Raw genomic sequence first — 20,032 nt, forward strand, 5'->3', positions numbered from 1 at the left:
TGATAACAGTATTACGGATCCTCAAGTACAGTGCTATTACACATCCTGTACAGCATACTGTACTATGGGGGATCCGAATACATTACCTGATAATGGCACCTGATAACATTCATTAAAGCACAGCTATGAATACCAATGCAACTCAACACAGAACCTCTAGAGTGTCAAACTCCCACTCAATAAAAGTCCTAGATAAAAAGGTTGTGATGTTGCCGCAGTGCGCAAATATTTAATTCTTTGCCAGGTTTAACGCGTAGCGGGTAACGCTGGATGGAAAATATCTAATCTCATGATATTTCTTGGATATAACATGACAAATAAATGTGTCATGATATTTCTATGTCATAGATGATACCGCTATGCATCGTGATATTTTGTTTAATGTTCTTTCCGCTGACCTTAAAGGCGGGGTTCTAAATTAAAACATCAAAGATAACATCAAACATCAGCCCTGCATCACATAAGCATGTGCTGAAAGAAAAAAAAAAAAGAGAGCCAGGCAAAAAATTCTACACTTTAACGTCAGGTCTATCTTCAGTCAATAAACTAGAAGGAAGATAACTGATATAAAACACCACCAAGAACAGCATGCTTACAGCTGTCCTCTCTTCTGTCATGCAATCAATAATAAGAGGGGTAGTGTGTTCAGTTTTTTTTTTTTTTTTAAGAGAGTGTATCTCATTCAAGCAAAAAGGAGTCACTGGGATTACATTTGAGATCCCAGACTTACACGTCACAATGCACAATATCACTCAAATTCACAGCCTGCACAAAACAGCACAGCAACCTGTGGAGGTGGATCAATCAATATACCTCCCTTACAGATTTACCATCATCTATATAGCAGTTTATATGGAGAACAAAGAGTGTGCACAAAAGTAAGGTATTTAGTTTCTAATATATATTCTACACACACGTCAGCACACACTACTCTTTCACTAGAACACAAAAAACTGAACAATATATTGATGTCAACGCATACAGCACTTTTTTCACCACAGAGTGTTAATGCTGTACTATGTAGTCAGTTCAAAAACAAACAAAGACACAAAGCACCCTCCCACAGCTGCACAGGAGGTGCCTGGGGCTGTCAGGGAATGTGAGCTTTAAACACAAGTGTTCACAGGGAAAACGGAATGTGTTATCACTCTTGCTCCCCCAACCCCCCGACTGAGACCCGCTATATCTGGTGGAAGCAGTCTGACAGTGGCATCAACAGCTGATCTGAAAGCCCTTCATTTCCTCTCCTGGACTGCTCACCTGGAGCACTCAACCCCAAGGACTGCTGAGAAGGCCCAGCTGAGAACATGCAAGCACACACACACACACACATGCACATAAGCACACACGCACACGCACACACACACACACACACATCCATATGTGCACATGGTTGCACACAGAGACTCCGTACATACAGGCCAAATTTGGTCCAATATTTTCTTTTCACACCTTTTGCATCAGAGCTGGTTATGTTATTCCTGCTCAGATCAAGTATAGAACAGCTGCATTACTCAGGACAGGAACAGACTGCAGTGAATAGTAAGGACAGCAGAAAAAATCATTGGTGCTCCCCTGCCCACCCTCCAGGACTTGTACTCTTCAAGAACCAAAACCACCTGACACAGGAGCAGTTTCTTTCCTCGTGCCATCACCCTCATAAATAGCTGAGCAGTATCGTCTGCTATGCCATTATTGTTGCTTGCACCACCACACTTGCACTTTATGTATATTTTTTGTCTTTTATATTATCTGTATATTGCTTGTACATTGTGTATTTTTTTCTGTAAATAAGATGTACATTGTCTCTCTATATTGTCTCTGTATATTCTGTATATTGTCTGTACTGCTGAGAGACACCAACGGCCAGAACCAAATTCCTTGTGTGTGCTAACATACTTGGCCAATAAATCTGATTATGATTCTGATTTTGATTAACATGGACTCATTTCTTTGACCCGTGTTGACTGTTAGTGTGTATAATAGAGTTGGATTTCATGACACTGAAGATGTTTGGTACTGGCAGTTCTGCTACGCAGCATCAGGGAGGCACTATTCTTTCCCAGTATGTGCCACCCAGGGAACTGCTGTGACCTATGCGTGGGGCTCAGCCAAGCAATTGCTGAGAACCATGAACACGGCATCAAATTAGATCAAACCTCACATGACCCAATCAGCTGCAATGAACCACGAACACAGCATCAGCATGGATCAAACTGCGCATCGCTCACTCAATCAACCGCAAAGAATCACGCAGAACATTATCTTGGACCAAACCACTGTCACTGCATGCCAGGAAACATAGCCCAAAATAAAAAAAAAAAAACACTCAAGAATAGAATGAATAGAACATAACATGAAGCCCAGGTCTCTACTGTTTCAGCTGCATCCAGGGAATCTCTGCGCCCATGAAATGAATCATTGTGGTTAAAGCCTTGCCTGGGGGTTTCACTTTATGATGGATGAAGGAGGACATTACAGAGAGGTTACAAAATTCTTCAAAATTCTCTACAGTTATAGTTGTTCTCTACATATATTTCTATAAATATTTCATGTTCTCAAAACTGTTAACACAATGCTCAAAACAGCTTGTTGATTCACCAAAACCGCACAAATCCTGGGAAAAATGAATCACTGTTTAATTTTTCTCAAAACCCTTAAACCACTGTGTGCAACTATTCCAAGAATATGTTTTCCTGTATTTATTCATACTGCAATTCCAGTTCACTTGTATGGAAAACACTTCACACACAACTCCAGCTTACAGCACAGTTCTCGTAATTAAATCGGCCGTGCTCATGTGAAATGACCTCATCCACACTTCACCTGTACAAAGTCAAAGCTTCTTAACTGTTCAATTATCTTTCAGAGATTTAGCATGAATACAAGAGGTAGCTCTTCATTGTTGAAAAACAATAGAACCCAATAGAACGGCAAGGGGAAGAGGAAGAGGCTGGGGAAGAGGAAGATGGATGCATCCTGAAGTGGAATGGAATGAGGATGAAACTAAGTGTTTTGCATTTTGTTTTTCATTTTGGGTTGAGTATTTCCTCTGTCTGAAGAAAAAAAAACATTTGGAAAAAAATATTTTCAAGACATGATACAGTAGTATTTATGTTCATTCTGCAACTGAAAACATATGAAGATTATCCATAACGTAAACACATATAAATCCTCACAACAGTGTTTTTTACTTACCATTGTAGGGTGAGATTGGTGTTCAGTGAGAGCTATTCATATGATGATATGTGTGTATTATTCGGATGCAAATATTTGCATCATGGTTTTGAAGCAGGTGTTTCATTTTGCACAGGATTTGTGAGGTTTTGTGAGTCAACAAACAGCTTTGTGCTAACAGTCTTGAGAACATGAAATATTGTTTCTATAAATATGTGTAAACAACTGAGAAAACAATTACAATTACAAGGACCACATTACAATTTACGACATGAAGGTACAGGATAACAGGGGACCTGGGAAATCTGAAATTTTATCATTCTCACACAAAAAACTGAAAAGTTATCTTCATAAAAGAACATAAGTGCATGAGCCATCACACAGAGGCGCTAGCTATTCATTTAATCCAATCACTCGGGAAGCTTATTGTGCCATGCAGCACTTTTTCTGTGGGTATTGTATCTAGAAACGTCAGCGACAATCAGAGTACAAACACAACGCTCTGCCCTCACTGTGATTTCCAGGTGATAAAATTACTGTTTCTCTGCAGTGTGACAATGCCATTGCCTCGGCTGTTTCCACAGAGAGTAAAAATGATACGCCCTCTTTGATTTAATTTCTAAAGCCATTTCATTTCAAGCTACTTTAGCTTAGGCAATTTTTCTCTTTCAATCCCATCCTCATTGGGAAAATGGGCTTCTTTTTGGTAGACTTAATGAGCGGCGCAGTACAAAAATGAAAGCAAAACGGAAAAACTAAGGGCGATTTCAATAATCACAATACACTTTGGAGTGACGGTATGTCCTAATGAGAAAATGACAAACGGTCAACAGTCACAGTTTTAGTTCCCCCAAATATTTTTGTGAGCAGCATGTCATGAATTTGCTGGCAGTAGCTGGCAGAGGAGACAAAGTGAATACGGGGGGTGGGGGGGGGGGCAGAGGCAGAGAGAAAGGAAGGTTCTATCCCGCTGGATAACTGTCATATCAGATGATACTACACCTTTAAAGCCCTCCTTAATACACAGGATATACAACAACTGTTTATCACCCTAGGCACACACCTGGCTCCCAGGGAAAGGTATTTGCAATGTTCAGCTCTGTCAGCTGAAACCTGTGGCCTCCACCTTTCCCTCCTCACACTCTTTCCCTTTTTCTTAGGAGTGATTCAAATGCACACGAACCTCGGGAAACTGTCATGGCAACTCGTTATCTGGATTGGCAAAACCTTAGACAAAGCAATTTTCCTATTATGACAGGGTAGATTTCCCTAAATCATACGCTACTGAAAGATACCAGTCATGGAACTGTTCTTTCACCATATAAAAAACTCAAGTTCAAAACCTACACAGCCGACAAGGCATGAATTATGTTTAGCATGACATATTGTATCCTCTGTAATTCACTCTGGATCGCTACAAGCACTGAGCCAAGCACTGACTTCTTTTTCCTTTTTTTCCCCCCTTCCATACTCAGGCCGTTTGAAATGAAGTCCATCTGCCCAGCTTTCTCTTAACCTCAAACACATTCTGAGCCACACTGCCACACATGGCTGTGCTAGGTGCCAGACTGGCCTAGAAGACAAGGCAGAGACTGTGTGAGGGCTAGCCCAGCCTGACTGTACACACACAACAACAGATGTCCATGCTCAGGCTTGCCAAGTCTTTTTTTTTTTCCGCTGTTCTGTCTGGAGGGTCTTGTATTCCAAGTTTCAAGGGCTCACACACACACAGATGCGCTCACATGCACGTGCACACACACACACGCGCACACGCACACACACACACACACACACACCACAGATGTGTACTCACGCACGCACACGCTCAACAAGAAGCACAAATACATTACCGAAACTTTGCCTGCTGTGAGTCATACAGAATTCTGTCATTGTTCTATTGGTAACAATGCACATTTCACAAAACCACTTTAACAATACACAGGATCCTGACGTACTGTGTCACTTGAGCAGACAACACACTTTGACTACTATAAAACCTGGAACAATCAAAGTGGAAGTCGAGGCAGTCTGCACAACACACAGTGCTGTATTTATCCCAAAGTCCTTAATGAGACAACTGTCAAAGCCAATACCTTCATCCAGATATGTATGTGAGAAAGAAAGCTAAATCCCAACCTCTTACGAGCACCCCTGACAAAGAATATGAGATTCAGCAGAGACATGAGTGGATGCCAGCGAAATAAACAGTGTGTGTAGCAATCGTGGGAACACTGTTTCGACAAACAGGAAGTTTACACCCCCAGAGAGCGCCTCGCTGGGGCCTGTAAATGATGGAGGCGTCTCGTTTCTAAAAGAGTGGGAGGAGGGATACGGGGGAGGGGGGGGGAGAGACCCACGTTCATCTGATGTCAGCCTCAGCTGTTGACATCATTTCATAAACTGTAAACAGTGAACACAGCATGTGCAGGAGACTCGACTGTGCTTTTCAATCACACAGTCAATTCACAGGTCCTCACAAATGCACTATGCCAACAGGCACGCACTGACCCCATTAGCGGCCGTTCTGACAATCAGAGTGGCACCGGCTGGAGACACCCTTAGTGGCCAACAGACAGGCTGGGTGGAACAGTATCTGGCGTGCATTTCCTGCGCAGTCAGAACGAATGCCATGCTCAAATGCAGCGGCTGTCATCTGGGACAACGAGATGTCACAATGACTTGCCGTTGCTGATGTCCATTTGGCGCCTGGTTCCTCGAATGGCTTAGTGCTCAGGTTGACGGGTGGCGCTGGTCTAAACACCCATGTCGTGTGGAGGCTGCGGGCTGTGTGTGTGTGTGTGTGTGTGTTTGGGGGGGGGGGGGTGATGTCAGCCTGCTGCTCTTCTTGCATGGAAGCACCTCGCTGCACATGTCTGCACGAGATGGCTGTCTGTCAGCAAGTCGCCCGATCTCTCCCCCGTCTCCTCAGACCCAACACAAGGTTTTGCACACACGCACACATTTTCTATCACTTACCAGACCCAGGGTGCAGTGAAGGAAGAAAAAAAAAAGAAAACGTGAGTAGATTTCAAAATCAGAGAACCATTGTTTAATCGGTGTTGACCGCACAATAACAGGTTCTGTATGGGGTGTAACCTCTGAGAAGGAACTGAGAAAGATCGACCACAGTGGCGTGTCACTGACTAGAAGAATCAGGGCTTAAAAACAGCTGAAGCAAGGTGAAATTCTAACTGTGTAACTGTGAATAATAATATGAAAATGTTAACAATTACGCTCATATGGAATATGCTTCTTGTGGGATTTCTCTGTCAGCGCTACTGTACCCACACTTAATGTGTTAGCCGGTGTACAGCTGCTCACTTCAGACTTCTGAGAATCACATAGTGTGAAAAAAAAAAAAAAATCAAGGTCTGGTAAACTGTGTAGGAATGACATGTTTCATTAGAGTACGAAAATGTGAAATGCAATCTGATTAAACCAAGTGAGGTGAAAAATACAGATTTACACCCTGTAATAGTGCAGTGTACCACTGTCAGATCTGCCGTGTTGTGAGGCAAGAGTGTGCAGTCCCTCTGCAACAAAAACCTAATTAAAGTCTCCCCCACCACAATCACTTCCATATGTAAAAAGAGCAGCTTGATGAATGTGACGTATTTGTTTTCTCTGTTATGGAAAACAATTAGATGATGTGTTGGCTGGACATTACAAGGACTTTGGAAGGAGAACTGCGGCCGTTTCCCTGCTCTCCTCCACATGCTGCCTTCTCTCCTCCGATCTGTACCCCTTCTTGCGCCCGTCTCCGCCCACTCCCCCTCAAATCCCCACCCCTCTCTGCTCCTTACTGTACCCACTACTCTCATATCCACACCCCTCCCTCTTCCTCAGTCCCCCTCCGCCCCCTCCCCATTCCCCCCTGAGAGTTCGTAGCCCTCCGTCCCAATGCACCCCTCAGGGCCCTGCTCCTCTCTCCTGCTTTCCGCTCGTCAATTCTAAAAACACAGAGCACTGAAATTACCAGCAGCTAAAAATAAGGGGGGATATAAATAAAGGTGCCCATCAAGACGGGAGTGATTGTGGAGAGAGGAGCGTGGGCGCTGCTGCGACTCCTCAGTGCTGCTGCAGTGAGCACTGGTGGTCTGTCTCTGTCCCATCTGCCACACACACACACACACACACACACACACAGACACACACACACACACACACACACAGACTTTGACACACACACACACACATAGACTTTGACACACACACACACACACACACACACACACACACACACACACACATACGTACGCACACAGAGGCATACACACACACATACATGTGCATACACAGACACACACACACACACACATAGACTTTGACACACAAACACACACACAAACACAGGGATGTACACACACATACACAAACATGCACACAGGCACAGACACACACAGAAACGTGCACACGCACACAAAAACAGGTGCACACACATACACACACACACACACACACACACATGCACACGCACACGCACAAACACATAAATCTGCTTTCCACTAGCAGGAGTGTCCTGTATGTGAGAAATGAATGACTGAATGAATGAATCCAGTCACACTTCATTTATACAGTGCCTTTCATCTCTTCCAATGATGTAAAAGTGCTTTACAGTGAGGGGTGTAGCCACTCCGCCACAGGGAGCTATTTCCCCATGCGAAACACGTTCGATTCAAAAAAATGAATTGTACCCCTCAGCAGATGACATCCCGAGATTATACTGGAGAGATACTGGACTGTCTCGCCGCTGTTTATAAGAGCTTCATCACGGGAAAGCACACGGGACAAATACGCCGCACATAATCTTTACAAAGTTATAGGCTCACGTCCTGCTGTGCTCACCTTTCACACCCATGTGAAATCTGAATTGCGATCCAGATGTTGTCTCGCTGTTTTTCCCTGGAGTGCTTTTTTCAGCCATGTCTGAACTGAGAAGCAGACACGGGCCTGTCTCTTATTCACACCCATGCACAGAGCATTTTTATAGCCCGCAGATACATGTCATACGGACACATGCCTCATACTGATGTTCTAATTAGCTTCCGCAGGCACAGCAAGAAGTGAACCCCACATAAACCCCACAAACTCACATATACCCACATAATGCTTACTTGCAACCACTCGGAAACATATGCATACATACAAGCAGGCACACACAGAGCAATAAGCACACATTCACATACAGACACACATGCATATGCACACACATTTTCTGTCTCACTTAAACAAACACACACTTCCTCATTCACATGCGCACAAATGCACACATACTCACACAGGCACACATTTAGACACACCCACACACACATATATACACACACACACACACACACACACACGGTCACACAGTCATTCCCTTCAGCAGGTGAGAGAGTGTAGTCGGGCATCTTCTGCTAATTGGCCACCATTTCAGAATTGACATCACGTACACTTAACAGCCTGACTCTTTTAGGGACGCTCTGGGCCAATCTTTTGCTGATAAAAAGCCAGCCCTCTACATCACAGGCAACAAACCAATTTACCCACATATTTACACGGTATTACGGCTAAAAGGTATCCATTCCCTACAAGGAAAAAAAAATAAAGTAAAAAAAAAAAACACTAGCAGTGAGTGTTCTTTGCTCGAGAGCCTGTGACAAAGTCATGGATAGATATCTGAGACTATTCACATGACCAGCAGAGAGGTGTCAATTACTAGTGCAGAATCATGGATCCAACTGAGACGCATGACGTGACTGGTGACTGGTGGACTTACTGGAACGATGCGGCATTTTCAAAAAGGTCAAGACTTATTTTACAAAGCCGTCCTCCCAAGATGTCACCATCGACAGGAAAGCGCAATCAACACATTGATGCAGCAGTTTCCAGGGAGAGGGCTTTGTTAGAGACTGCGTGTTGTGTCACTTCACTGCCTGTTACTGTCATTTAATCCTGAACAACACGAAACCAAAGACAAGGCAGAGCAAATCTGTCTCAACGTGTTATTTACTCCTTTCACGCAGGGGGTGTGTTGAGTATGCCTCTGTGTTACGTGGAGTTGATTTTGAAACTGCATGCCTCTATGAGACACTAACACTCCCTGCCACGGTGCTCTGTTTCGAATGTATCGGGAAGACGGTTAACAACGGCGTGACTATGTTTTCATTTTTCAAACGAATGAGCACTGCGAGCCGAGATAAATAGCCCTGACAGCAATGCATTAGCCAAACCCAAAGCAGGAAAAAAAATGGACTCCATCACTTAGTGCATAATCAATACAGACTTGCAGTGGACTGATATTAACCTCATCTCTGAGTTACTACATTCAGTCCCTCCACAAGCCTTTGAGAGTCACTATTTCTTCAAATTGATTTGACGATAGATGAGAATTAAATGAGCTCAGACCCACGGAATGCACAAGAAGTAAAAAAAAAGAAAGGCAGCTTGTTTTGATGAAATGGAGGGAGTGCGGTCACAGAACAATATTAGGCCCACAAGACCTCACTGGAGCGTAAGATTACATCTACAATAAACGGCCTCAAATTCTATCCAGCAGTATTACCACTGCATGTCATAAAAGGGCTTTTGTTTGACATACTGCTGTGGCGAAATTTTCTGGAAAAGACAAAATTTTTTGAAGGACATTATCTTCCTCATAAATATAAAAATAAAGACGGTTCATTTCCAAGTTTCATGACTGGGCCCATGAAAGATATTAGGGAGGAAAATAGCTTTGAGAATCTCATTAACTTACCCGGCACATCCCTCTAGCAAGAGTGCATTTCAACATTTCAAAGCCAACAGCACCGTAAATTGCTTTTCTAATGCACATTTTTCAAACTTTTTCTGGAAGGAAATCCGTCCGAATGGGCAGAATAAAACACCCAGTGGGGAGAGGGCCTGTAATTTAACCTGTTCAGGGGCAGATTTACTCGGCCCATTACCCTCCCACTGGAGATATGGGGGGTTTTGAGAAAAGGAGGCGGGGGGGGGGGGGGCATTACTTGCTCCTCCGCTCCTCTGATGGGATCTTTTCCTCCATCACAGATGGCGTGAGGCTTTTACGATTCTGTCCATCTTCACGGCTCTCGAATGGCATTCCCGCGTCCTTCAGACGGCGCGGTAATGGATGTTCTGGCTATGAGCGAGGGATGGGGAGAAGAGAGGGGTTTATGTTTGGAACGTGCGTCTAAAGCTCCCAGCAACCGCGGACCATCACCCCCTACGGAGTCTTTGGTCTACGTTGTTTTTACAGCCCCACTCCGTGCCGGTCAAACATTGAACTAATACGCAGGTGATCGAAACCAAGCCATTAAACTGAAAAGGGAGGGCCATCCGCTAGAACATGGTTATCCACCCACAGCATCATTCAGAGTAATGATTCTGATGCGAGATCTCTAGGCTCGACCTGCTTTTGTTGGAGAGCGCCGACGTCAGACCTGGAGCAGAAGTCGCTAGCCATCCATTTCGGCGCACTGGCTCTCCCGGCACATCCTCTCACCGTTGCCCGGTCTGAGGTGCTGAAAAAACAGGGCTCCACCGAGAACATCTCAGAGGCGCAGCCACGGCTCAACCCAATGGAAAATTCAACACACACGGGCAAAAAAAAAAAAAAAAATCAGACGCGCAAACAAACAAGCACAAAGGAATCGGTGTCCCGACTGCAGTGCCGGGGTGAGGGGCCCGGGGACAGCGAGGCTGGCAGGGGCTTCACAGAGAGGGGGAGCGGTGGTTTTGGGGAGGGGGGGGGGGATACTGAGCAGCACGGGGTAGCCAGTGGGGCATGAAGGAGGGGGGAATGACATAACGGGAGGAGCCACGAGCCAGCCCATCTGTCTGCTCAAGATGCGCAAACAAACACCCCGCTTGTTATGCTCGTTAGCCGCCGCGCGGACGTGTCTAGCAGGGGATGGTGCAGCGAACGGCCCTCTGGGTCCCCGGAGCTGGCGAGCGCACATGCGCCTTGTCATCATCATCATTATTGTTTCACTTAGTGCATGCCCTTTGGTGCCGGGGAGGCTTGCGTGACTGATGTTTTGCATATTCTCCATTTACACTGCTGAATGTTTATGGAAGAGATTCAAGCTAGGCACCTTGCTCAAGGGTAGAATGTAACTGGGTACAACCTCACTTAGTCCTAAAAAAGGATCTGAACCCTTCACACTATGGTGTCAAGTCAGATTCCATTATCACACTGCCACACCATATAAAAAAAATTATATATTGAGAATATACATTTTAGAGCATATATATTTTTAGCTCAGTCAATATATTAAAAATATGTAAATTATTGCCACTTTGGGATATTGCAGTATTTTTCTGCTTAGCATTAATATATTTTAAATGTGTTTGCAATATATTCTTGGGCTGAACATCTTTTTCGGTATATTACAATGCATTTGATTTTCATATGGGAGAGCTGCACTCATGTGATCCCCACACACATACTACCAAAAGCCTCAGTAATAATGTAAAAAGTGAAGTACAGAAAGAAAGAAAGTATAAGGAATGATTATTTATGGTGAGGTGCCATACTTTGAGCCCTGTTGGTAAGGATGGAGGAAAGGCAGATGGAGAGAGAGGGAGAGACAGGAGAAGGAGAGGCACAAAAAGAGTGATCAAGTAAAGCAGCAACGAGCTCCTGAAATAGTTTTCATTTCCACTGAGCTAAAATTCAATAAATGTCAAACAATTAGCAATCAAATGAAGAATAATGGCAAAGCAAGGACTGCACTAGTGATTTTTTAATTGTGTTTCGGTTTATTGCCATTTCCTCATTCGCCTGCTGCCTTTCCCCATCACTGGGTGTTTGCGGTGTCATCTTTTGCTTTCTGATTTCTATTAATTTTTTTCGCAACACTTTCACATCGCGTGCCGTGAAAGTCGCATGAAACCAAGAAACGAGAGGGAGAAAGGCAAAGGTGACACAGTGTTGTTAAATGGCATGACAAGTTAAAGCGTCAAGGCTTGTGATGCTTTTAAGTCAGAGGGAACAGAGAGTGACATTGCGGTGTGTGTGTATGTTGTTGAATCACCAAACCCCTTCTTCCCTAATAGGCTGACAATACCGCAGTGTGGCCGGGTGGGGTGACTCCTCTCTTATAACTGACAAATGCACCCTAGAGTGGTGCATTATGGGATCTTCCTTTTATTAGCCCCATTCTCTGTCTTCTGGCCCATTGTCACTCTCTTTGTTGGCACACAATATTGTTAGAGTGATTCGAGGTCTGCCATAATAACAATTTGAAAATCTCTGTTTTGACGCAGAATGAAGCCTGCAGATATATACAGACATATGTTTTCTGTTTAAAAATAAATCCTGTTTTTTTTCCAGCCCCCCCCCGAAACTAACAGGATCATCTCTTTTGCTGATCCTCCGAGCTTTTAACAATGAATCCTACCACAGTCTTCAGAGGGATCCATCACTGGTTGTGTGAGGGATAATTCATTGTGTTAAAAGTGTTACAGTAGAGATATTTCCTCCATGGAGCTGCTGGTGCTGCTGAACTCAGACACTGCAGTGAAGTTACACATTGTGGGACTATCTTGCAGTTGGCGAGGAGCTACTAGTTCACTGTGCAAATGAGCCTCTTCAAGGTGAAACGGTGCACAGGCACAGTAATGCACCAATGTAGCCATGACTGCGCAGGACCTAAATACACAGCTTCCAGCACAGATGACTAAATCACAACAAAGCACAGTGCTCTAAAGGTCTTCTGTCCCCTTTAGAGCACCAGTATCTACAGTAGCTCCTCAAAGACAACCTCTCTCTCTCTCTCCCTCTCCCTCTCTCTCTGTCTCACACTCTCTCCGTCTCACACATGCACAGACACACAATCACACACAGGCACTAAAGAGTCCCAAGTCATACCTGCTTTCTCACAATTTCAGAGCTTTTATTCCTATCTCCATTCCGACACTGACATATACGGTGCCGAGAGAATTGTAAAATTGTGTTTACCCCATTTAACTTTAAGACAGTGACACAAAAGCAGAGCATTGAGGAAAGCCAAATAAATAAAAAAAGAGTAGAGAAAAGTAAGCTATCTATTGCTGCAGTGCTCTATTATCAGCTCAAATTGAGTCTCAGAACTGTTGCCTGTTGCCTCTCTGTCACACCCAAATGCACAGAAGTCTTTGACAGGGGAAGAAAGATTTGGAAGGGCCCACTGCTCTGAGTGTGAGAGAAAAATGCAGCCTAATGAGGTTTAAAGAGGGGTAACACTGACAGGCACATACAGACACATATATATGAGTGTGCATGTGAGCACACACACGCACACACACACACACACACACACACACACACACACACACACACACAGATCCACATATGTAAAAGCACCACACACAAACACAATCACATTCATATACAGCCAAACACACACACACACACACACACACACACACACACACACACACACACACACACACGCACACACGCGCACACAGACAAATACAGATAAACATGTGCACATGTGAACAGCAAACTCTACGCACATACATACACAACAAACACAATCCTACACAACAGTAAGGAGCTCAAACTTCGTCGAGAGTCAGCCAGCCCGACACAGACCATGCATATCTCTTCTGATTAATAAATATATAAATAGACTCCTAATTACTGTCTTAGATTCTTGCCGCCCCCTCTGCACACCCCAATCATAATTATCTAACTGGCCTGAAATGATGTAATACGTTCAGATGTGCTTTTAATGTAATGACTGCTCTCTGCTCCCTGATCTAATCATAAAACACAGCTCAATTTTTTTGTTCAAATCTAATCTTTAATAGCTACTTTAAACCTGTAAAACACTGTCCCGTGTCCCCGCAGAGTGTTTAATTAGTCATTTAATTCAACAATGGAAAAAAAAAAGTGCTGCCATGGAGTACATTTCAGCCTTGGGTATCATCTTCAAACTTCTAAGCTCATACATACATGAAAATAAATCACACAATATACTTTAAATGGATGTAAAGTCATGCTACATAGTATAGTGTGTGTGGCCTCCAAGGTTATCTTAAGCCCAGATGTAGAAGCAAGGGTCGGTAACAAGGGATTGCCGTCGGAGAACATTTATTCCCTGTTGTTACAGGCTAACTGTTGGGTTGTGCAGGTCGCCAAACACAATAAAGTGGCCAATGGCCTCCTAAGGATAGTAGCAACTTATAGAGCAAGAAGGAAATAACACTGCTCATAGCATGGGATAGGGAACCTGCTCCCCTCTCAAATGACATGAGGCACCAACTGACACAATATCAAAATGTTGCAACACTTTAATTAGATGTCCCCGTCTGACAAACCTTAACTCTCCACTGGTGACTGTGCACCCCTTAAAATTTGGAAAAGCAGCCCCATAGTTTGCATGCTGCACCCCCCCCCCCCCCCCTCCCCCGTCCTTTCTGGCATCCTCACTGCAGAAGGGTGGAGGGACACTGAAATGAAATACCAAACTGGTGCGTGTCAGAACGTTACCTTGGAACACTACAATTTATTGCAATATATCAGAATACACGATAATTGTCAACACTGCATAAAAACTGCACCCATCAAGATGTATTTGCATGGATCATATCGCATGTAGGGCCTCTTGGCTCAGACATGAGCATGTTTGAAGAACAGCATGCGTAATGAGCTAGAGGAAAATGATTACACCGCTCAGCGTTCTCACCTTGGGCTCAGGCTAATTCTCACCATTTATTCCGACTCAGCCCAACACACAGACACGCTGCTCAAACATCATCCTAATAACTCCACTCAAAAAACGTTCTGCTCTCCGTATCATTACCATTATCAATGGAAGAAGAAAAAAACAAAGATTAAGGATGAGCTGTCGGGCCCTCCGTCTCAGCTGCAGACAGATGAGGGGTGTTTTCATCAGAGCCCACCTACAGGATGATCTGAGATAAGCGCTCGGGACCCTGCTGAGTGATGAGCTAAATATGCCTGTCTGTGCCGATCCCACTCAACGGAACACCCTTAGACCAGGGTGGTGCCGACAGTTTTCAATGAAAAAGCAACCCCCGCCCTTTCGGCTCAACTTACTTGCAATCAAATTAGAGGCTTTTTCTGGGGTGTTAGTCCTCTCCCTGGCCCACAGGAAGTCCTGCTGAGGTCTTATGACACAGTGATGATGACATTGTGCAAGATTATCCTCTTTTTATTACAGTTCACCCACCCTACCCCCACCCATTCTTTACTTAAATTCATCGCTCCATGTGATGTGCTTGTGTTCTCAATGCTGATTAGCCACATTCATATAACAGTTGCTGTGTCTTCATGAAAAGCTTTGCCAATGGGAATTCCACCCACAAACTACACAGTAATCCTTTCAGGACACTGGACGTCAGTAGTCTCATCTATTGCCTCCAGAAAACTTACCATCATTACTATGTTCTATGTACTATGTAAACACCCTGGGACACATTTTTGTTTCACCTACCCTCATGGTTATGAAGAGCACCTGTAGCATAATTTGCATACTGAATGTCCTAAGGCTATCCAAATAGCAAGTCCTCCAGAGCTTCATTTGAAAATATGAATCAAGCACAGAAGCCTTCATAGCTTACTGATGACCAGATTGGGTTGAAATTACTGCCGTTGGACAGGTAACAAATACATTTTGCACACACTGCCAAATTCATACTGTGTTTGTTTGCAAAGGCCCACCTTCACATGGCATAGGAGGAGATTGCAAACAACAAAAGACCCCCCAAAGAGATCAGAGACTCTTTAACCCAGAAGGAAATCAGTGCAGTCTGGTTAGTGATTACCGGTCTGTATTTGAGCCCTGTATTTGAGCCCTGTATTTGAGCCTAGACAGGTCACTGACCTGATGTTCAGCCAGGCCAGCATCGGAGAGGTCCCCCCTCCCAGCACCCAGACGGTGAAAAAGACCAGCAGCAGGGTGGTGGTCAGCATGGTCCGACGGGCCTCGGTGGAGGTGTCCCGCACCGCCAGGGCAAACGCCACCGCCCCTCGCAGACCTGACGGGGAAATTGTTCATCTGTCAGAAACACCTGAGCCACTTAGACTGAATAAAGGCAAGCAATAAACAAGCTGAACTGCCTTTGTGTCAGTGGTGCTATAAGCCAACTGCAGTGATTAGTGAAGAACACGTCTGTTCTAATTTGGTAATTTGTAACTACACAAATTCCTAACAAGTGATGCAGATCATGCAAAACATGCACAGCGAGTTATTTTGTTACAACAAAACATATTACTTGACTTCTTCCCTGCATATTTTTCTGAACAAAAGGAGTAGCAACTGTTGAAGACTCACTTTTCAGTTCATTTCCAGTACAGGTATAATACATTTCATACGATACACACATTCCATTCATTGCCTGGAGAGACATATGAGTTGCCTGCACTGGCGCTGAACTGTACAAGTGCACTGGAATTAACAGTAAAAGTATATGCGGTGCAGAGGACCTGAACATCTGCCAGATGCGGTTACTCTCAGGCATTTGCTGCGTTTGCCTCTTTTGAGCCGGGGAAACATTCTTTCCGTGCCTTCGCTAACATCAATAGCCGGAGGGAGTTTGGAATAATAGTATAATTAATGGCTTAATACGGGCGCTCGTTGTGGAACTATTAAACTTAATGGAATAAGAAGTGCGAGGCTGTGAGATGTGCCCCGCTTTGCCGGCCCTGGGGGGGGGGGTGTCGCAGGTGTGCACGTGCGCGGTGACCCGCGGCGCAGGGGGTAGTCTGTTCCGTACCTGCAAACGCCATCATGTGCTGGACGTTGGTGGGGATCTTGCTCCTGCGGCCCAGGTTGAGCAGGAAGGACAGCGGGTAGATGTTGCACGCCCTCGAGACGAGGACGGAGAGCTGTGGGGGGGGGGATTAAGCGCTTAAGGAGAAATGCGCTGCACGTTCGTTCCGGGACGGGGTGCCGTCTCTACCTCGCCCGCTGCCTTCCCGCCACCCGCACTTTGATGTTCCGCACGAGGGGGAACAGAATGCTAAGCGTCTGACAGGCTACATTTGCATACCCTGTACGCCGGCAGATCCGTGATAAAAAGGAGCCATTTCAGAGATGCACGGCAGGCAGCCCAACACCGAACTAACTGCAGATGCGTGCCCTTTGTCTTATTAATTTCCATGTTAGCTCCAACTGCATCTGCACTGGGGACTTAATGGATTTATCAAGCCTCCTCTGATTAGGGTAAACAATACGCGTTATGGTGGTGGCTAAGAGCCGGTCCGGCACTGTCTATGTGTGAAGAGCTCTGTTGGATCGTTGTCTTACGCCATTGCCGATGGCTGGTGGCTGATGAGAGGGGTGTGGCAGTACCATTGCCGTTTTATGTGTCTTTTTTCGAGTGCTTCTGAAAGGATCAGAGGAACGTGAATGGAGATTCCGACGTGTTCGCACACAGACATGTTCACTGCTCCTACTTCCAAACATATCCCGTGGCTTTAATGAGCAATATGCCGCTCCATAAAACAGACATTTTTTTATTTGTATCTCTGAAGTCCTGACTTGACCGTAACTAATTAGGGTCTCAAGAAAAAAAATGCTTGCTCTTTAAAAAAAGCACATCTGTAATGGGATGTACAGTTTAAGATCAGGTACAACATTGGGAACAGGAAAATGCTGCAGAAAAATACCAAGACATTAGATTATTACTAGAACGAGTCATTTTTTTCCAGATTTTTTTTTTTTGCTCTTTATTGCCAGATTTAGTTCTTGGTGAGGGGGATTTAATTTATCCTCACAGTATTCGTGTCGAACCCACATTTTTAGCAATTGAATTTTTTTTTTTTTATTAAGGCCTTTTGTAGTATTACAATAAGAAACAGAATCAGACGTAATACAAGTGTAAGCACAGCCAAATATTTGTCTCGTCGGCGGTACTTGTAATTTAATGAGCATTCTAACAAACATAAGGTCAAACTATCTAAAAAAACAGTAATTCCCCTCTGGCTTGGGAAGAAAAAAAGTGACTGAGATAATTGCTGACTGCCTGGGCATTGCTCTTGAAAATAAAGCCTTTTTGGAGGATGGCCACATTAGACTGTCAGGAGACAAAGTGGTACTATGCACACTATACAACAGCAATAAAGGCCAAAGGCAGGCAATTTTTCCTCACATAAAATTGAGCATTCTAGTGCAGCCTCAGCCAGCTGTCAGCCGAAACACCACTAGAGGACCTATTAATGCTGAAGAGTATAATGATGTCATGACAATGGAGTTACATTCTAAAAGTAAAATGGAATTGCTTCATAAATAAAGTTAAAGGTTTATGATGGATTAGCTAAACGGTTTGTCGGTTTAGGAATAAGCACACACTAAGGCACACATTAATGTCATCTGGTCACAGTATACATTCATACCCCCTTGCCTTTCCTAATCTCTTAAAGTAATAAATAACATTAGTGAAACAGTATAATAGTGTAACAGTATAATTTTGATACAACATCATAATAATGCCCAATGGTCCTTCAAAGGCCTAGGCCAAGATATTGATGTGTAAAATTAAAAAGATTACGACTGAAGATATGTCCATGTCTGTTTTATCTGGATTCCTATTACAATTCAAGTTCTTTATGATCAGAACACAAAGATGCAAAAAGTGATCTGAATAATTCTGAGAAATGTACAAACTGACTGTAAAGCTACTCCTCTGCTATTTACAATCAGGCTTTGCAGAATTAGAAACAAAAGACCAGGGAATTTCCAGAGGGATTATAACAAATGGAGAGAAGTGCAAAAAAATCACACTGAAATTAATTAAACAACACTTGAAACAGATTACATAATGTCAAGCCTTCTCTTTATGTATTATGCATACGCCTGAAAACAAGAGTTGCGGGGAAGGCTGGTGGTGTGCTCAGATCAGTGGATTGACTTCACAGCAGGACGCGAAAAATAATGCACGCGCCTCAGAAAGGATACAAAGGCCCCCGATATGAAGACACCTTTGAAGATGTGATTCTGAAATGTAAATAACGCCAGGCCCATGTAACAGAAAATGAAGTTTTCTCCAAGGAAGTTCAAGAATTCAAAGAGCTGCGGAGACAAGAAAAGAGATGAGCGGGCATCATGGAAAGGTTATTACGAACATGAAAGTGTTTTAACTTAACCGTTCAGGAAAAAAACAAAGCACGCATTAATAATGCTCCAGCTTTCCTGGCAGAACAAGCAGAGCTTCACTGAAGTGTGTATGTATGTGTGTTGGGAGAGGTTCATTTTAGAAACGGATATATGCTGTGAAATAAGTGGTCTTTTGTAAATTGTTAACAGCAATTTACAGTGCTAAGTCAACAAAAGAGTAAAAATACTAAAGAATCAGTGAGCAACTAGTACAAATTGAGATCACATGGCACGTATGCTACTGAAATCTCAAAAAACTAAGTCTTTCTTGCAATTGGGGTTAATGGCGATTAACAACAATAAAAACTCTTCTTTTGTATTTACAGGAGGCAGGCAAAGGAGAGTGAAGCATCATGATTCCCATATAGCTATGCCATGCTGTCAGTCACAGCCTTGTATGAGCCAATTATTTACAGCATGTGATAGCTCCTCCCACGCTGGGGTTCATGAAGCAGTATCTGTGTGGAAATGATGACCTTATCATCCACAGAACTGCCAGGGACAGAGTGTCTGACCACTTCCTGCAGCCTGTGCCATCTATAACGCATTCTCAGTGTGACTGCACATAACACTGACCACACTTCCCAAACACTGACCGTTACTTCACACAATCTATTTTTGTGACAATGAGAACTTTCAGGGACTGAGAGAGAGAGTGTTCCCTTCAGCAGAAAACCCCACCCTGGACAGTAATGCAGTGCCTCCCACAGAGATGCCCCCACCTTCTCTTTCCTCATCCCACTTTTTCATCTTTTCTCCATCCT

At 44.0% G+C, this 20,032-nt stretch overlaps 1 protein-coding gene across 1 annotated transcript in view; it reads right to left on the bottom strand.

The window, feature by feature from the left end:
• Positions 1-20,032, bottom strand: part of LOC118772614 (sodium/hydrogen exchanger 9-like) — a 64,534-nt gene that overhangs the window by 14,210 nt on the left and 30,292 nt on the right. Inside the window, exons 10-12 of the mRNA XM_036521110.1 lie at positions 19,071-19,184; positions 16,888-16,999; positions 15,996-16,149 (exon numbers count right to left, since the gene is read on the bottom strand). Of these exons, the coding sequence (XP_036377003.1) occupies positions 15,996-16,149; positions 16,888-16,999; positions 19,071-19,184 (380 nt within the window). The remainder of the gene's footprint in view (positions 1-15,995; positions 16,150-16,887; positions 17,000-19,070; positions 19,185-20,032) is intronic.

This window comes from Megalops cyprinoides, chromosome 2 (genome assembly GCF_013368585.1).
Source record: "Megalops cyprinoides isolate fMegCyp1 chromosome 2, fMegCyp1.pri, whole genome shotgun sequence".
Classification (NCBI taxonomy): Eukaryota; Metazoa; Chordata; class Actinopteri; order Elopiformes; family Megalopidae; genus Megalops; species Megalops cyprinoides.